This window comes from Lagopus leucura, unplaced genomic scaffold (assembly GCF_019238085.1).
Source record: "Lagopus leucura isolate 7727_CA_CO unplaced genomic scaffold, USGS_WTPT01 Super-Scaffold_100004, whole genome shotgun sequence".
Lineage (NCBI taxonomy): Eukaryota > Metazoa > Chordata > Aves > Galliformes > Phasianidae > Lagopus > Lagopus leucura.
The window spans coordinates 42,501,565-42,521,506 of record NW_024962264.1 but is presented as its reverse complement, the minus strand read 5'-3'; the positions used below and the strand labels follow the sequence as shown (position 1 = coordinate 42,521,506).

Below are 19,942 nucleotides of genomic sequence, written 5' to 3'. Positions count from 1 at the left end.
CAATTACAGCAGTTTTGCAGATGATATGATGGAAAATAAATGCTCTTTAGCCAAAGAGAGGCTATGAACATTTCCTGTGCATGTTTACATTTTATACTGCACATCTTTACTGAACCATCATCTCCATGGTTCACTTTCTTTAAAACAAAGAGTGATAACATTTTCAGAATCGGATATGTGATGGCATTGTAGTTTTTAACAGTGGAAATAACCTTAACAATAGCAACACCCGCCATAAAGCAGCTTCTCCTGAGCAGGATTACTTCTGGGAATGTCTTTGCTATAGCAGTCGGGAGTGAAAATAACTTCACAGTTACTTTTCTCCCTTCAGCCACGTTGATCAGAGCCAGCTACGCACCTGCAGGGCCGCCTGTGAGGCGGCAGAGATGCAGTCTGCACAGCTCCCACCTGCGCCCGCTGACCCAGCACGTTTGTGACTGCAGGCCGAAGACAGCTTGCAGTACAAGCCGCGCGCGGTAGAGGTGTGCTATCCCGCGTGCGACCTGCTGTCTTTCCCTCAGCGAAGAGCCCTTCACCCCTCGGTGCCGCTCAGCCGAGAGGGGCGCGCCCGCAGCGGGCAGCCCGCGGCCGAGGCCCCCGCTCCCCGCACCGGCGAGCTCCTCCCCGCCTCGAAGCCGCCGCCGCGCCCGCCCCGCCTCAGCCCGGCGCCCCGGCCGCTCTCGCCATGCGGCTTTGGGTGCTGCTCAGCCTGCTGCTGCTGCAGGAGACGCTGCCGCACGGTGAGCCGCCGCGACCCCATCCGCGCCGCCACCGGCGGGCCCCTCCCGGCCTCCCCGCCTCGCGCTCCGCTGACCCCGCCCGCCATGTCGGGGGCTGGCGGCCATCTCGGGGTGTGGGGGCTCCCGTCCTGCGTGGCTGCCACTGAACCGGTGTCTCTGGCAGGGGATGCGGTTTGTTCGGGGCAGGGAGTTGGGATGGAGGTGGCGGGAGGCGTCGTCGACAAAAGCCGCTGCCTCTTCATCTCTCTCAGACGCGGCGCTCAAAGCCGGCGTTCGAGTCCTGCGCCTGTCCTGAGGAGGGTCGGCGCTGCGCTCGGTGCTCCGTTTCATAATAACGCTAATGTAACTTAGTGAAAGAATACCGCTTCAGACCCCGAGGCTTTTCTACGCGCCGCTGGGAAGAGCTCTTGTCCCCGCCCGGGAGCAGCGGGGTTCGTTTCCCGCTCCATATCCTGTGAGGAGCTCTCGGTGCAGCCGGGAGTTGAGTCCCGTTTGGTGCTGGCGGTGGAGGATGGAGCAAGGGCTGGTTCGTGTCTGTCGGGGACGAGTTGTGACTTTTTTTAAAAATTATTCTAACTTCTGTGAGTTTTGTGTGCAGTCGCTCTCTTGGTAGGAAGGATAGAACTTTGTTCTTAACTCAGCATCAAGTTGTGATGAGTTCTTGGCAGGGAAGGGGTTAGCTTTTGGCTGGGGAAGGAAGCTCCTAACCAAGCCTTGGCTTATTTAGACTTTAACATCAAGAGAACTTAGATAATTCCCTACAATTCATGATGTGGCTCTGGCCAGTGGCTTATCCTCTTCTGAAGCTGCCAGCTGTTACGTGATCAGTGGGATGTGATGGAGAGGGAAAGCAGGCACTGTCTTCTTCTGCTGCAGTTTGCAATATGTTGTCAAGGAAATATCTCAGAGCAGTGTCAGGGCTTGGGGCAGGCTGTGTGAAACTGGGGGTCTGTGGAGAGGTCTGGGCTCAGGGGTGCATGGGGAAAGGAAAAGAGGCACTTCCGTCATGTGGTCTGGGGAATACAAGCAAAAATTACTGCAAGGACATAAAAATACTTCACCCCAAGAGCTGTTAAACGTGTCTGGGGAGGCTATAATGCCTCTGGCCTGTGAGACAGTCAAAATGCCTACAGCAACCAGGCTGGGGTAGGAAGGGGCTTCCAGGAGTCCTTTCCAGCAGTTTTTCTTACGACTGTTTGTAAAGGAATTACATCCTAGACAAGGAGGTGCTGTACTAGTACTGTGGTGTAGAAGAAGATCTTGACTTAAAGATCTGTGGGTGTACATTGCCACATCAAGAGAAGTGTTTTCTGTTTGAGACATAGGCAACAAGAACTCAGAATGAGAAATAAGTTGCAACTTAGGCTAAAGGTTCTCCAGGCTTGCTTTCTTGTCTCATTTGCTTTATAGTGAGGTTTAGCTGTGTGCTTCCTGCTGTGTCATCCAGAGACTTATCTATATGAGCAAGTAATATGGTATGTTTAATTTAATCAAGTTCCAATAAGATATTCTGATTTCAGAATAGCACTCCCGACTGAGCTTATGATAGCTTATGAGCAATGAAATGTGTTCTGCCAGATCGTCTGTGTTGTCAGTACAAGTGCTGACTTAGATGACAACTTTTCTGTAGATCATCAATGTCCAGCCCTTTGACTTGCTTGCGCCACGTTAAGAGAAATTAAGAGGAATTGTCTTGGGCCTCATGTAAGGTACATAATATGCTTAATTATACAATGTATATATTTTAAAAAAACCTCTTTAATTAAAATACAAAAAAAAAAAAAAAAAAAAAAGCAAAAAAACTCAAAGCTATTGGGATATTTCACCTTGAGTTTTGTGAAAATGTATTTATGTATTTGTCTGATTCAGTACAAGTGGTTGCAATTTTTTGTGAGGCTCCCAAGACGTTTGTCAGAGATGTATTTTTCTTATGAAGTTGTACTCTTCCCATGCTTCATCCGTGAAAGTAGATGTTTACAAATGTAAGTACTGCCAAAAAGTGGTGACATGAATAAGGCATGACTGTGAAGTGAGAGGTATCTTTCTCTGGTAAAAGAGGTCTTATGGAAGTGTAGTAAGGAGACATGATGAGATTTTTGAGTTGAATATCTGATTGCACCCTTATACATTCTGTTTGAACATTTGAACATTTGTATGTCAACTGAAAATGGAGTTGCAAATATATGAGGGGGGAAAAAAGCGTTGCTTTTTTTTTTTCCTTTTGTAAATTTGAAACCTACTGTCAAGTTCCTTTATCAAAATGGGAAAGCACAGCTACGTATTTTTTGCTGTTTACAGGACTATGTTTAGCCAGTGTATCAAAATACATACACTTGTTTGCTGTAAATCCAGCTAGCACTGCACCCAGCCCATGCCCTGGTTTCAGCTCAGTGTTAATGGTGCACTGATGTTTGGCTGCTGCTGAGCGATGGGTGCGTGCCGCCGTGCTGGTGTGGGGCAGGCAGGGCTGGGCTGCCTGTGGGCTGGATGGACTGCTCCTAGAGTGTCACCAGCAGAGCTGCGTCCAGCCTGTTTTGTGCTCTTAATTATGGTCACAGAGACTAACTGTCATCCTGGTCTTGGGGTTAAGGATTATTCTTTATGACAACCTGCTGCTTGATTTTCTTCAAGGAAGAATTCACTGGTAGTAATGCGAGTTGAAAGCTCTCTGATGCTGCCAAGAGGTAGCATGGGACCTGCCTTGTGAAATGGGTATGTCTGCTGGGTGAGGAGCACAATTGCTCTGCTTCCAAGGTTTCTCAGTGGATTCTTGAAGACCACCATAGACATTCTCTAGCTGTAATCCAAGCAGCTGTGAAGCTGATGGAGCATGTGTGTGGATGTAGGCGATACCTTAGGTCAACACTGGATGCACTTAGCATTCTGTGATTAATAATTGTGGCGTAATTTTTGTACATGGTGTTTACAAGAACAAGGGGGTGAGAAACATTAAAGAATAGGGTAAGCTAAATCCTTTGAGCCAGGAGAAGAAGTGCAGTGTGGCATGTTTCTGAGACATAGTGATGCACTGTCTCCTGTGTGGGCATGAAGGGTTAGCTAGGGATCTGGAGAGTACTGCTGCAGAGGAAATGGGTGCAGTGCATCGGGGAATTGCTGTTTGGAGCAGATCAGAGGTAGAAAGGAAGAATTTTCTCAATGTTTTTCTACTAAGTCTTATTTTTTTCTTTAATCTTGTTTTTTAAATAAGAAGTACCTTTACTCACTTGGGCATAAGTCTTCTGAGAGGCTGAAGTACCCCAAATGTGATGTATTCCCAAACCCGTGTAAATGGACGAGTTGAGTTTGTTCATTTCCTGGGAAAGTCCTGTAGTTTTTGGTGCCTGAATGGAGGACTCTGGTAGGTTCTTTGTTTTCAGATGACTTTGGTTGCCTGTTTCCTTTACAGACAGACTGCAATACTAGATAATGTAGTTAAAGGGCAAACTGAGATCTGGCCCAGCAATGAGAGGGGACTGATTACGAGGCACAGGAAGCAGTGATATTGGTGGATATCAGGGCAGACTCCAAAGGAGAGTTGGGAAGGAGCATGGCCGTGGCTTGCATGCAAGGTCACATCTCAGGGAAGTGCAGAAGAGAGGCAAAGCTTCAGCATGGGAAGACAAAACCCCCTGTAATTATAGTGCTTCCTGAAATGTCCTGCTGTTACCTGTAGGGAAATGCCAGGTCAGAAAGGCAAAGTCTCAGTGTTCTGGGGAGAGTGGAGTAGGAGGAAAGTGTTTCTCTAGTTCCCAGTGAGCCTAAACATGTGGAACAGAGGGAGCCTGTGTGGAAAGGAAAAACTTCATCTAAAGAAAATTGAAACCAGGCTTCTGGCACTCAACATTGGAGCACACTCACAGGCAAGCCTTTAACAGTTTCGTAGCGGCAGTGTCAGGTGTGGAAGAGGACTGTGTTTCTCTAGGGCTCCCTGTGGGGACAGGGTGTTGTCAAACACGTGTAGAGATTGAGGTTGGCAGAACAGTGTGGCAATGGCATGTTGACAAATAGTCTGATTTAATTAGGGTTAAAAGAAGGAGACAGAAACAAAGCTTGTGTGTTTCCAGAAATGCAGTGGGGAAATGGAATGGATGGCTTGGAATGGGAATGCTTATGCCTTGAACATCAGGGCACAAATTGTGCAGGGAAGAGGAAGGAGCCTGCCCTGAGGGAGAAGTGGCAGCTTCTTTTGAAGAATGCTGTGGTCTCAAATATGGTGCCTGGTGAGCTTTGTCAGTAAAAGCCATCTGAACCAAGATAGAAGCATTATGAAGGAAAAGCAGTGTGGTGTGGCCAAGGGGATGGCTGATTGTTAGGGGAAATGGAGCAGCAAGGACCGCAGATAGCAGCACAAGAATTACTAGCTGGTGTAGGCTGGCTTGTGTGCATTGGGGTGTGATCTGCCAAATGCCACAAGTGGTGGGGTTTTAGGGCAGCTGCTTGGAGAAGAGCAGCAGCTCCTGACTTGCTCCTGAGCAGCGCTCGCGATTGGATACAGATGTTGCTTTAGAGCAGCCAGACTGTAGTTTTAATATTCTTGCAGGAATAATAGAAGCCAAAGAGCAAACTGTTGCATTTAATTTGAGAAGGGGGAATAACATAAGATGAGGAGGCTTCTTAACTCACATCTGAGTTAAATATAAAAACCAGAATAGGGCAGACAGAAAGTTTGCAAAAGGGATAAAAAGCAACCATAAACCCTGTTCTTCTGCTGATGTGCTGGAGTGAGGCAGGAAGAGACAGCCATGAACTTTGTGAGGCCCATAGGAACGGGCTGCTACAGAAACTAAACCTGTAAATTATGCACCTAATTGTCTGTACGCATCCATGTTCTCTGTGGAGGTGCCTAGGGAGGTTTTACTGGAAAATGGTGATAGAATGAACACAAACTGGAAAGTGCAGTATCTTAGTGAGTGCTGGAATAGCACCTCTGAGGCAGAATGTTTCTCTGTGGAGGAATCATTAGAGGACATCTCTCATTAATGTGCCAAGAAAGTTGATTCAGAGCAAATCAACAAAGCATGTGATTTTCAACATGTTCATAGATCCACTTTAAAGCAAACAAAAAAACAAGCAAACAAACCTGTCAGTAAAGACTTTCAGAAGGATTTCCAAATTCTAAAACTGAGACTTAAAATTTTGTGTTGAAAGATACAAACAAAAGAATGACTCAGATGTTGTAAGCAGATTGATGGATTGATTCCTGAGTAGGAATTACTGCATAGAAGTTGTTACTTCATAGGTTGATCATGAAGTTACTCTGCATTATTCTAGAGAAAGGCAGCTCCCGGTGGTTGAATTGCTTTCTGGGAAAGCAGTAAGCCATTTAGCTAGGAACAAAGGCATCACCATTTGTACATCAGTGATTTGACCATATGTTGAACCTAGTGTACAGCCTGCTTTTACTTTCTTTCCCTTACACAAAGATGATGAAGTTGAACTATTTTTCATATGTATGGGTTCCATAAAAAGAGCAACTAAATGGAGCAGGGCTTACCGGTCCAGAAGGGATTTGTTTGAAGCATGCTGCCATGCTGCAAAGGCACGGATGCTGCCAACAGTGCAGTCTGTACCAGCTGTAACCCATGCTTATCAGCATACTTTAAGTCCATAGTGGGCTTTTTTCTTTGATTCGTATGATAAAATGCCAGAGTATTCCATATGGAAAAACTGTATTCAGCATGAATTAGCTGTCAGGCAAAGGTGTAGAGTTTTTGCTGCCTAAAATAAGAGTTTTAGGCTAATTCACAAAAGATTGTGCTTTCTGCTGTCAGTTACAGCGTAAAAAAATCTTCATGATTGATTTACTTAATTATTTAGAGGCTGGGATTTTAATGACTGCTCTCTCCACCTTTTTATTTATTTATTTATTTATTTATTTTGTTGTTGTTGTTTGTTCTCCCCTTCTTTTTCTTCTCTGTTCTTTTTAAGGCTTATGTGCATGTGGCACATGGTGAGAACAGATAGCAGCTGTGTGTGAGCCTCTGAGGTCAGTCACTGCACTGCTGGGAAATAAGTGCACCTTTTAAGCAACCACAGCATGCATCTCAGCTCCTGCTGGACAGGTACACTTGGGTGAGCTCATGCTTTTCCAGAACAGTTAATGTCATATATGGGCTTATAAACAGAGCATAGAGACCTGGAGGCAAAAAAGGTGAAACGAGAGTTGTGCATGCTTAGGAAATGTTTATTCACACAAATACGTATGTATGTGTAACTGGTCCTCTGAAAAGTGATCCTCATTCTCCTCTACCCAGCATCCAGCTGAGACCCTGAGAAGTACAATTCTGTTGTTACACATTTGAGTTGTTTTTCTTGCTTTCCTCTCAGAAACATTTTGCAGAAGTGCTTTTTGGAAGGAACTTGCATGTGACAAAAGGAATCTTTATTCTCTACTTGATCATTGGTTAGCTTTGCTGCAACACTTCAGCTGAGTTAAGGGGTTCTAGAACAAAGATGATTTTTCATTCACTGTAAACGTTCAGCCTGGAGACGGCTGAAATCCCTGTTAAAAATTATACTTTAAATTATAACTTTGTGTGAATCGGATTGAAATAGCTCACTTTTCCTTTGCTTTGTTTTAAAAGACTGCTGTTGCCTCTGGCAGGTAATGGAATCTCTTCTGCTTCTGTTTCCATCTGCTCAGTAAAGGTAAATGGCCATTATAGAGATGTGATGTATTAGATACTACGTTCAGGTGACTTCAATACTATTTGTAATTTCACAGTACTTAACCTAAAAGAAAAACAAACCTGCATTGTTACTAGCATTAAATAAATCACCGTTAGGTTCCTTACTTCTCAGTGTTTTTTTCCCATGCCTCTTACAGCAGCACAGCATTTTTAAAGGTTATACAGGACTGATGTGTTACATGCATATGAAGATAGGACACTTGTGTAATGCTGCACAATAAACAGCAGCGATATGGGGTAGCGTAGACAAAAGTAACTGGAGAGAAAAGTGCTGTATTCCTTTCCCTTCCCATCTTTCGCGAAGTCCTCATGCCTTACATATTTGCCTGTTTATGTGACCTGTAAGTATAGATTTTCCACATGTTGTTGAAAGCTCTTTTTTTCTGTCCAGGGAAATGAGTCATGTCACTGACTTCAGAAACTTACGGAAATTAACTCTCATTTTTCTGAATCCCTTATAGGAAGAACAGAGTATTATTATTCTCTTTAATAATAAAGAAAAACAATTTGCAAGAAGGCTTTTTTTTTTTCCTAATTGTAACACTGCTGCCTTTCCCTTATTTTACCAGTTATTGGACAGTCTGCGAAAAGTAAGCGTCAAAAAGAACCAGGGGAAAACAAAATCAAGCCTATCAACAAAAAAGTAAAACCCAAGGGCCTAAAAATGAAGGAGAGGGAACCTATCGACTCTTCCTCCAAGTCCCAGTCCATACTGATGCAGGTGATGGATAAAGGCCGTTTCCAGAAACTGACTGCCACTTTAAGCCTGTCTGCTGGACAAAGCATAGAACTGCGATGTAAGGGGAGTAATGTGACTTGGAGCTATCCTTCATACTTGGACACCTTTAAGGACTCCAGACTCAGGTATTTTTCCGTATTCTGGGGGAGAAAAAGTAATCAAGGTGATTCATGTAGTGGTTACTTGTCTATAAGCATCTTTCAGTCTTCTTCCTTCTGTGATGTACACCGTGCAAGAGTCTTGTTGCATGTGAACTGGATTTCCTTTAGATTAATCTAAAATGATCCAGGGGGACACCGGTGTGTTCCAGCCACTAACAGAGAGCTACATAAGAGTGAGGCTGAAGTAAAATCCTGAAAATGTATGAGGGTGGATGTCAGGCACTGACTGCCAGTTCTGATGCTCTACAGACCTGCTGCTGTTGGGATGTTGCTACTGTAGATATCAGCTGAGACAAAAAGATTAATTTCCTGAAGAGGTTAATACCCATGTCTCTCAGCTTGCAAAACAAAAAATATACCAAGCACCACTCTAAGGAGCAAGTGGGGTTAGTCCTTCCCTCTCCTATCAAAGTCATGCATGAGTGCTGGGGGAGTTGCAGGATTCACAGTGCAGAAGTGTGCCAGAGCTTAATGCTGAGATAGATAATCACCTTCGGTTTAGGAAGGCATTTTGTTTCATCCAGTGTCATCTTAATGGATACTGCATACACAGTTGTGAGAGTAGCAGGAGGATCTAAGCACTTTCTCCCCCTCTCTGCCCCACCAGGTGAGTGGCCCGTTGATCTAAAATCTCTGAAACCACACATTTGTTGACCTTCCCAGTTCTCAAGCACACTAAGTCTAGATTGAATGTAATAGTCTCTTTCTGTATTTGAAAGAGGAAGGACTTACAAAAGAGCTCAGGGATAGCACTTATTTTGCCAAGAGCTTGTTTTCCCTGCTTGTTTTGTGGAGGTTTATGTTTGGGTACCATTGAAGGACAAGTGGTTGAGAGACTGAGGAGCTCTGTGAATGATGCCCTAAGAAAGAGCTGAAAAGAGAATTTCTTACGTTATTAGGTAAGAGCAGTATTAGTGTGAGGGAAGTCCTACTATCCTTTTGTTCCTAAATTAAATAAAAGTTTGTGGGCTCTTTGTAAATAGCCGAGGTTACCTGAATCTTTGTGACACATTCCCCTTCCTTACAACCATGGAGATACTTTAAAGTCACAGTCAGTTAATTACTTTCCACTTCTGTTTTCAAAGAATTAGGTTAAAAACTGACAGGTATATCCCGTGGTCTGTCATGTATCCCTTTGAATTCATGAGCTGGTTTGCTTGTTTCCTGACATCTAAGGAGTATATTGGAGAATAAATTGGCTGAATAAACCTCTATATTGTGAGGCTTCTATAAATTATAACAACAGGCCTATTTCTGCTAAGGGTTTATCATGGCAGCATCTCTCAAAAGATCTTCTGGCTGATTTGAACAATTGTGTTTTCATTTACGACAAATATTTTGTTCAAAATTTATTTTATATATACTTAATATATTTTTATTTGATAGGACAGAGGGAATGGTTTTAAACTAGATTTGTAGATTTGGGTTAGATGTGAGGAAGGAATTTTTTATTGAGTGTTGAGGCAGTGTCACAGCTGCCCAGAGAGCTGTGGGTGCCCCATTCCTGGAGGCACTCAAGGTCGGGTTGGATGGGGCCCTGGGCAGCCTGAGCTGGTGGGGGGCAGCCTTGCTTAGGGCAGGGGGTTGGAACTGGATGGTGTGTGAGGCCTCCAACCTAAGCCATACTATGAAACTATTCCAGTAGGTGGCACACGTCAGCTGCACAATGGGCCTGGCCTTTTAGCAGGCAAAAGAGTGCAGTGCAAAATCCTACTGAAAGGGAGTGCCACGCATGTGATGGTAGTGACCATTTTGAAGTCTGTCTCACCCTCAGAAGGCGTGCATGTAGGCTACTCGCCTGCACTGGGCTACGTATATGGCCCTGTAGACTTCCAGGTCTCAGTGTTAACATCTGGCATTGAAGAAGGCAAGAAGTATTCACAGTTCTTAAGAGAGGAATCTGAATTTTACTTCATTACTTGTTTTGACTGCCTGTTCTTCTCTTGTATTATTCTAGCCATAGAAATGGGGTAAAAGAATTAAGGAAGGATACACATTTTCTAGTTTTGTAATATATTATTTTGCAGTTTGAAGTAGCTTGAAATTCTTTACCTCTCTGTTCTCATTCAAATTCACAGTAGTATTTTTTAACAGTAAAACAAAAGTTGATAATTTCAGGGTAATAAATGCTACCTAACTTCTTGGCTGGATGCATGTAACTTGCTTAAGTATTGTATTTTAGAAATATGTTAGGCTTCTATTTAAGGATCTATACTGAAATATTTTTAAGTAAGTCACTGAAGCCATAAGACAAAGTTAAGTTGAATCAACTATTTAGTTGTAAGCAGAATACCCTATAAGTAACTAGAAAAACTGAAGACATGGATAAGTAGCATGCTTTGGACTTACTGAATGGGGATAATTTATGGAGACATTGACAACCAAATCTTGTGCAATTACATTTTCATTATGGTTTTTATGATATCTTTTTATCTCATGGTGTTTGCTACTGTGCTAACAGATGTATGCAGAACAGTCTGCTTCATAGAATTTGTATTCCTTGGCTTTTGAAAGCTTTCATTGAACATAACTGAAAATATCATAAAGTCCCTATTTACTTAGCACAGCTGGCAGTCTTTCTAAGTGAGCTGGCAGTAGGAAGCGTCATTAACAAAGTTACCATCTTTCAAGAGGAACTCAGACCTTTCTTTCTGTGAGATAGAAGAAACCTGAAGGGTCCACAGTGGTGATGCTGTGTGTATCTCTGTTGGCCAGAGGCTTGGGCAGCTGCTGATGCTGAAGGTGCTGAGATCTGCTTTAGGATAAGGAGGGCATTTTGGTTTGTAGCTACTTAAATTTAGCATCTGGGTAATGCATTTCCTATGGATGGTAACAAGAAGAAGTGGGGATAAAAGCCACCTGTTTTCCTCCATGCCGTGCTGATTGTCTCTTTATCTCACCAGTATGGAAAGTAAAAGACAGCAGCTTGGAGGGCAGTGGCTTTTCTAAGAAGAGGTTATCTTTACAAAAGATGTTCTTGTAATACCCATGGCTGTGGTTTCTTTGAGTTTCTTTTTGCAGGTATACTTTACAACTTTGTACATAAAGTGGTTTTGCTTGGCACTGTTGGAGAATGTGGGTTTTTCATAGGTCTATAGCTGCTGACATTTCCCCAAATTACCATGTGGGGCTTCCTCAGGAAAGAGGCTGAGTGGAAGTAGGAGGAGGACTCTTTGGCTGTTTCTTACCTTGAGTAGGAATCCTCTTTCCTATCCTGCCTGGAGGATGCACACTGAAACTTTGGAGACTGTAGCAAACAGTGCAGCTCTAGGGAGAGAGCTAAATTGTGTAGATCTGTCTGTTGAGTTGGGGCACCCACCAGCTTGCTTCCGAACCGACTTATTGTCTGCAGTGCTGTCCCACCCTGTGCAGCATGAGTACACCCTCGTGCCTAGAAGGTTTGTGTGCCAGCTGAGCAGTGCAGCCAAAATGTAATGGCTGCATTGCTGTATGGTGATACATAATAGATCAGTGACTGCAGGCCCAACCAGAAACTGCACGTACAGAGTGTGAGAAGGATCAAAACCAGAAAGGAATAAAGAAAAAGAAGGGCAGGCAGGTTTTCGCTTTCTTTCTAATGTTTGAGAGCAAAAAGCCTCTCTAGACAAAGATGGTCTGGCATCAGTCTGTGCCATGTTTAGAGCATGGGCCTCTGCCATCTCAAAACATGACTGCATTTATTGCTGAGTTTCACCTGGTAGATAGATCTTTGTGGAGTGGAACTGCTGCAGTGGAAGAAGCTGTGGCAGAGGTGGGTATGTATTGTGTGCATACTGGTACCCAGGCTCTAGGTATTGAGAAAATAGGAGTGGTACAGGACAGAACTGGGCTGCCGTGAATTAAGACAGGCTCACTGTGTGGTTTGTTATTTGTGTCTTACCAAGTGTCACTCAAGTGCATGTGCTCTGAAGTCTGTAAGCTGTTAGGTTTTTCTTCTTGCCTTAAGCAGTCAGGATGTTCTGTCCCTCTCTTTGTGTTTTAGATAGCTCCATTGTGGCAGTACCAGTGTAGCTGCTTGAGTATGCTAGATGTTCTGAAGTGAAGCTATGCACAGTGTTGTTTTCCTTTAGTTTTTTCTAGCTTCTAAACTCTGCACAGCTTTTCTGGCAAAGGTCTTTTGAACTTAAAATAACTGAAGCTTAATAAGGTGAGTGCATGGAAAAGGATTTTGAAGGTTTGTGTTGTTCTGGTTTTCTTTTTCTTTGAATGGTCTCAAAAAGATTCTGTATGCAGCGTTTTTACTTTGTGATATGTAAAGCATAGCAAAGCTTTGGCTTTTGAGAAAAATTTCTCATCATTTAAAATACCAGTGAAATGAAAGCTATCCTAGAAGTGCAGATCAGTTGGATGAATTTGCCATTTACAGCCTGCTACATGTGGTTTGTTTTGTCTGCTTAGCACGGCCATGCCACATGCCTCAACATTTCCACTCTTTCAGTTGCCAGGTTATGTTAGTGCATGTTTGTGGAAGTACTTCACCGGGCTATTCCCATTGATTAGTGGATAGCTTGTTCCCAGTTAAGTAGAACATACTGTGCAATAATCAATTAACTCTGACCTTGTTTTTCTCTTTTTTGTCTGTTGGGATTTCAAGCCATAGTTCAGTGCCTGCATTAATGGTTGGAGGCTAAATGTTCTAGCCTAATGGGTTCTCTACAATGTTGATGTTAGTGCTTGCAAAATATATTGTGCCATTGGAGCCATGTAGCTTATGAACTGTGAGCTGTGGATGTAGATAATCATAGAGACATCAGCATGGAAACACTTCAGATTTCTCTTTTCTTCTTCTTGAGTTTTACACACAAGAGGCTCTCCTGTGCAACTAGGAATTGGTCAGTGCTTATTGAAGAACTGAAAACATTTGTAATGTAAGGTGCATGAGAGAAATGAAAATGAATGAAAATGTTACTTTTCCCATTTTTCAAATGGTGGAATCAGATGAGGTCATTTAGGACAAGTGCAGTGGCAAGTAGGAAGCTTGTTTTGCCTGTTTCTTTAGGCAGCTCTCAAAACTGCTGTGTGATGGATGAGTGTAAAAAATCTGAAGGCTTTGGTGGGAAAAGGTCATTCTCACCCTGTTTGGGTTGTTTTCTGGGTGTGTTTTAATTTCTAAGCTCCCAGCCTTGGCTGAAGGCTGCATGTTGGGTTATGCAAGCCTTGGCTAATGCATAGCAGCTGTGAGTGCAGTCTTTTAGCAGAGTGCCCAGGGAGCTGGAAATGTCAGGAGCTGTGTGTAGCTGAAAGCAACAGCCTCTTTGGTGACATGAACGTGAGTGGTTAGCAGGAGGGTGCCCACAACCGAGATGTGGGCTAAGAGGTCTGCAGTAATGCTTCAGTAACACAGTAACAAGTTGGTTTTGAGGAGAAAAATGCCTTTAAAGCTTGCTAATCCCCCAAATAAAGGATTTGGTAAGTCTGCATCTGCCTTAAAAAAAAAAAATAATAATAATAATAACTGCTGCATTAACAGAGAGAAACAGGAGGAAGGTAAGTAGAGAGGGAGCACACAGCTTAGCAAGACTACAGGAACTTCATGCAAACTGTGTCCAGGCCCAGCCTCAAATGCTGAAAAGGAGTTTGCTGTTAAATGCCTAAAACTGGAAAAATCTCTCCTGACTTGATTGCAATAGAAATGACCCTAGAATTCAATATCTTGCAAAGGAGAGCAAGAAACCTTTGTGTTCTGGCTGTGCTGCCATGCAAAAGCAGGTGGTTGAAAATAACTTTTTTAGAGGTTGGGGCTGCAGTGAAATGCATTGCTGCTGCCACACGTCTGTCCTGACAGTGCCCACAACCAACTTCACTGTGGGACCGATCCTTTCACAGACGGCAGCGTAGCATGTGCTACGAACTCTGATGCTACCTGTCTGAAAGAGCCAGGAGAGCAAAGACAAAAATAAATAATGACACCGTGCCTACTGAATTTCATACATGGGACCCTTAGAAATACAGCTATTAGCTGTACAAACAAATCAATTTACAATTTCAATCCAATGAGAGACGTTTGTGGAGAAGGAAGAAAAAGCGGCTGAGTTTTTTTATGTAGTTGCCTCGTGATACTGCTAGCATACTTCCAGCAGTACCCAGGGATACTGATGGAGCCAGGGGATGAAGAGGAAACACAGTGACAGGGTTGAAATGAGATGGAGTGGAGCAGAGGAGGAGACAAGGACAAAATGAGTTGAGATTGAAGGTGTTTGTGATGGAAAGCTGGACCGCTGTGTTAAAGACAGGGAAGTGTTCATGCTGACAAATGGCATAAATCGTTGAACAAACTGCCATTAAAGTGGCTGCTGCTCACCAGTGGTGAAGTATACTACTGAAGCAGTGATGCAGCTGAAGTAAATGGTATCAGGAAAGGAATGTGATTACATGGCTTGATTTAGAGTGTGAAAATATGGGATATATTTGGACAACTGAAACAACATAAACACACTGTCTAGGGCAATCACAGCCCATTTTCAAAACAAGGATTTTGGAATGAATTCAGGAGTTTGCTATATGTGATGAAAGCTTGCCATTGTTCATGCATAGAGTTGAAATCAAAAAGCTGTTCATGTGTGGGTCTTTGCTGGGACAAAGGGGGGTGTTGCAACACAACTCTGTAGGAGAAAAATGTGTCTGTTGCAGAACAGGAATTAAAAAAAAAAATCAAAAGTATAAATGACCTGACAAAAATGTGCAAGGAAACACACCTGTGCTTGTCTTTGCCTTTTGTTTTTCTTCACTCCAGTATAAAGCAGTTGGACAGGTATGGTCAGCTGATCCTTACAAACTCCACTGCAGCAGACACAGGTGAATATAGCTGCTGGCTTCAGCTGTGCAATGGTAACAAATGCAGGAAGGATGAGACAAAAACAGGCTCAACGTACATCTTCTTCACAGGTAATTAATTATTTGGGGGATTATTAATATATAATATTGTGAAAATATATTTGCTAGTAAATAATAAAATCTATATCAAATCTTTTATTGTCAAGATGTTTTTCCCCACAATTTTAGGATTTTTTTTTAAATAACAAATGTTATGGAAGGAAGTGCTGGTGAAGTTTGCAGACAGTTGCTTGCTTTGTGTGATTTGTGAGCCCGCTTTCCCTATGGATTATGCTAAATGCATACCTGAGATAATGCATAATACAATGGAATCAAATACCTCTGAAAATACTGACATGTGCTGAGAACTTTCTGCAGAATGAATACAAAGAATGTTTAACTTATGAAAATGCGTTTTGGTAAGCAAAATAACAGAACAAGTCTTCTACACAGAGTTATGACATCAGGTGACTCCATGTACTCTCTCCTAACCCCGGTATATTTCCAGTTACCTGAAGCTAATTTAAAATCTTGGCCTCATTAATATTGGTGAAGACACAGTTTCTCCCCAGCATCTGTGTAGCATGTTGAGAGGCAAAACACCCTGCAGAGGTGCATTGCCCTGCAGAGCCTGAAATCAGCTGTAACACAACGGGGGCAGGGGCATCATAGAGTAAATAACTGTGTGCAGTTTACTGCTGCTTGGTGCAAGAGTGAAAATCAAATGGTTAATTTGTTCTTCTAATGGAAATATTTCTCAGTGGCAGAGAAACCTTTGCTGCATTATTAGAGCTAACGCATTCTTAGCTAGTGAATGTTCCAGTCCAAACGTTAAGATAGGATTGTTTGCAATAGGTTTTGGAGCTAAAGAAGACTATGAGGCTGTACTGAATCCATTTATCAGAGGTGCTTCATGTTCCAAGGATACATTCCTTCAAAAAGGCTGAAATAAACTTCTCAGTCAAGTTACTATGATAAATGCTTAAGCTAGAAAGAGGAAATTGAACTTTATGCGGAGCATATCAAATATGGAAATACTCTGTAACTGTCTAAAAGTAGTAAACATTTCAGTTATTTGGGAAAGAAGTAAATAAGTTTTATTTAAAATCATGTGTATTAAAAGGCTATGGCTGCTCCAGATACAAAAGTAAATCCAATGAATGGATGTTTTTTTTCTTGTATATTTGAAGCAAAAAGCTTTGTGTTCATTTTTAACGTTGCCCATTTTCTCTTCTTGCTGCTAAGCCAAGATCTAAATGTTATCCTAACTACTTCATCTGTTTTGCATAGATAAAGAGGAACTTTTTGTACCTACTCCCAGTTATTTTGAGATTGTCTACCTGAACCCAGATAAACCTGCTGTCATCCCCTGCCGTGTCACTACTCCTTCAGCAAAAGTTACTCTACACAGGGAATTCCCAGCAGAAGAAATTGAAACAGATGAAACTAATATTATTTATGATGCGAAGAAGGGCTTTGTCTACCAGCACCCTACTTCTGATCATAAAGGTATTGTCTACTGCAAAGCAGAGTCGCAGGGAGCGCCTCAGATTTCCATCAAGTATCACCTACTCTATGTGGAAGGTAAGGTGATGTTTCCTATATGCTTACATCGACTCCCGTTTCTTCTGCTGCCGTTAGAAAACAAGTTTTAAAAAGTGGATTTGTAAAATGAGTGAAGTAGTCACTGAATTTTGAAATCTTCATTAAAAGTGTATGTGATAAAATCTTATTGGTATGAGCTCAAGCAGTTTCCCAGTGTAGGGTGGAAAGCTGCAGATATACATCACTTAACTGTTTCATTAGGCAAGCTGTGCATCACCTTGCCTCTTGACTATGTTTTATCAATAATTTCATATCAGAAAGTGACTGATTTCCTGTTTCCTAATGCTGTTCTTCTGTCAGTCCCCAAGGGCCCACCCTCAGCCACGATTGTAGCATCGCCCACTAGAGCCAAAGTCAGCGATGGTATCCACGTAGCCTGCACTGTCCTTGGGGAGCCAGATGTAGATGTGAGCTTCAGCTGGCAGTACCCAGGGCAGGAGGTAAGAGATGTCTGCCTTGGCTGAAATGCTTTTTGTTCTTCATAAGGGCAATACTTTGGAATGTGGGAAGAGTTTGGCAGAAGAGTCCCTGTGTCTGGAGTCCATATGAAGTTGGGAAGGAAAGAGGCAGCATCTAAATAACCAGAGAAACTTGCAGCTGTTGGAGTAAAAAGAAAAATGCTGGGGAAAACTGAAGTGCCTCCAGGTCCAGGGAAATGATGAGCAATAGTTTTGTGTGCTTTTTTGTTTATTATTATTCAGTTTTTAGCTAAACACCCACTGCCATCCTCTGTATTCAGCATCTAGCATTATGTTGAGTGAAACGTAGCAACAGATTGCAGTGTTTGTAGCCTTCAGGGAGCTTTTATTTCTGAGAGTCTTCATAACAGTTTACTCTCGGACAGGGAAGAGAAGAAATTCCCCTGCTGCTTACATGAGCTTTGTTGGCTGATTTTTTTCTTTTTAAATTTTTAATTGTCAACTTCCCTTGACTTCTGTATTTCATACCACAGTAACTGGCTATGAACCCCATTTTACAGCCTCGTAACTGAGAGTAACTAGAGTACAAACAATTGAAGGAATTTGAGGCTCAGCCTGGCCTCTTAAAACTCTATACCTTGTCAGTATGTACCCCCTGCTGCTTTTGAATCTCTGTTAGTTGAATGGCTGTCCAGCTATGGTTGCTGGCTGGTCCTGCCCCAGTGGTTCTACAGAGCGTTATGCAGAGCTGGCACACGCTACAGCAATGCCTTTCCAGCCCTGGTTCACTACAGACAGCTAAACATGTGAATTACCTCTTGTTTGCTCTGTATAACATGCTCACAGTGCAGGGCACGTTTGCTATCAGTAGGAGACTGCACCTTTCCCCTGTACCCATGTACAGGAGTTGAGAGACAGACTTTGGCTGTGCAGCCTGGAGCAGGTCTGTGTGCTGATCCGCTGCTGGGAACAGCTTCAGCTGTGCCTGGGTGTAACGGGGAAAAGTTTTGATTGGGTTTCTGCCCCAACAAAATGAATGGCAGAGCAGCAGCAGTTTATACTTGTTGCAGACTTTTCATAGTAAGGCTGTACTCCCATAATGCAAAAGAAATACTCTGAGAAAGGTTATCAGTTCCATCCCTCTGTTTTTAAGAGAGTTCCTGCAGTAACTGGTCAGTTACTGCATCTCATCTCGTTCCCATACCTCTCCCTCTTACTTTTGCTCTCAGATATTTTTTCTCTTGCCGCTCCCTGGTGATCACATTTGCCTGCTGGGAACGCATACCGATCTACTCCTTCGTATGCTTCCCTGAAACTATCTTCAAAGCAGAAGGCAATTACTATTAGAAAAGCTGGGCCAACAGCCCAGGCAGGCAAACAGAGTCTGCCTTGCATGGCGTTTACCTTCACTTTTAATATGGTCAGGGAAGTTCCCCTTGCTGTATTCAAGAACTAGCTTAGGCTTGAATTTCAGTGTGCATCAGTACTTGGCTGTAGGCAGTACTTGGTTTTCAGACTGGAAACATGAGGCTACTGGATGGAGGCTGGAAGGAAAGGCTTTAGTGGCTCTTTAGGCCAGCTGCTCTTCACCATTCCTTTGCAAATGCAAAGGCAAGATAAACAGTCCAAAAGGGCATTCAGGTGTGGAAGGAATATCCTGTTGCGATCAGAAGAAAAAGTATTTTTAAGGTATATTTCTAAGTATCCTCATACATATTTTTGGCTTTGAAGTTGTATACAATTCTTTTGGAAAATGTGGTATGAGAGTTGATGTAGAAGCAGCTGTGGATTGTTGCTGTTTATTTGTATGTCATTTCATACAGCATGTCTGAAACTAGAGGAAAAGGAATTAGTTACATAATGTGATTCGAAGCTACTTGGACTATCTGACTTCTTACTTGGGAGTTTGATAGAGTAGCATCACTAAATACACTTGCTTTATTTCTTTCCTCTTTAAACAGCTGGAGAGGCCTGTGATCACACAGAATTTCTGGAGACTGATAAACAGAGGGACTGGACACACCACAAGAATTTCAAAGAGTGTTCTCATCATTGAGGATTTTGAAGCCAGAGATGCTGGAAACTATATTTGTATAGCTCAGAACATACAAGGAGCAACAACAGTGGCAACTAGAGTTGAACTAAACTAATGGAAAGGCTTCTGGACTCGTGATGAACTGTATGTTGCTTTGCATTTTAACCATTGTTTTGTTTATTTTTTGTTAATGTTTATATAAAAGTTTTCTCTATTACATTCTTTTCCTATGTCAATGCCTTCCACTTCCACTGGAATGCCAGGCCAAAACATGGTGCCTTACACCTGGCCGTAATCAGTTGTGAGTTAGAAACACTGCAGATATATTACTAAGTTTAATACTATAAAGTGTAATCTTGAAGCCTGAACATGCATATGGCTTATTGTACTTGGGAATAGATGCTTGTGCATTTTCCTTCGCATGTGGCCTTTTTGCTCCAACTCTTTTACAGGGGTAACCTGCTGGATGGTTTGTGCCTTTTTCCTCTGTGAAAACTCAGAGGATTTGTAACATCTTCAGAAACCCACCAGTGCAGGGGCATCTCTTCTGGTGCTGTGCAATATAAAATGTAGAGTACTGTACATGTTTAAAACAAAAAAGCAAAAAAAATTCTGACAGAACTAGCCAATAGCAATATTTCTTAAGAACAATTAAATTTCTTAACGTTATAGAACTTAGTGTGCGTGTTCATTTCCTATACATATATGTATGCAAAATTCTCAGTCTTGGGAGAAGATGAG

The 19,942-nt window shown here is 42.6% G+C and overlaps 1 protein-coding gene across 2 annotated transcripts; it reads left to right on the top strand.

The window, feature by feature from the left end:
• The first annotated feature begins 656 nt into the window (after positions 1-656).
• Positions 657-19,875, top strand: PDGFRL (platelet derived growth factor receptor like). Of its 2 annotated transcripts, none has more exons than XM_042871437.1 (6): positions 657-740; positions 7,999-8,293; positions 15,063-15,214; positions 16,433-16,726; positions 17,048-17,187; positions 19,128-19,875. In XM_042871437.1, exons 1-6 carry the CDS (start codon positions 686-688, stop codon positions 19,314-19,316), a joined length of 1,125 nt encoding a protein of 374 aa, XP_042727371.1. In that variant the 5' UTR covers positions 657-685; the 3' UTR covers positions 19,317-19,875. The 2 variants fall into 2 exon arrangements, with proteins under 2 accessions (XP_042727371.1, XP_042727372.1); XM_042871438.1 differs by lacking the exon at positions 657-740 and adding an exon at positions 6,703-6,802.
• The last annotated feature ends 67 nt before the right edge of the window (positions 19,876-19,942 follow it).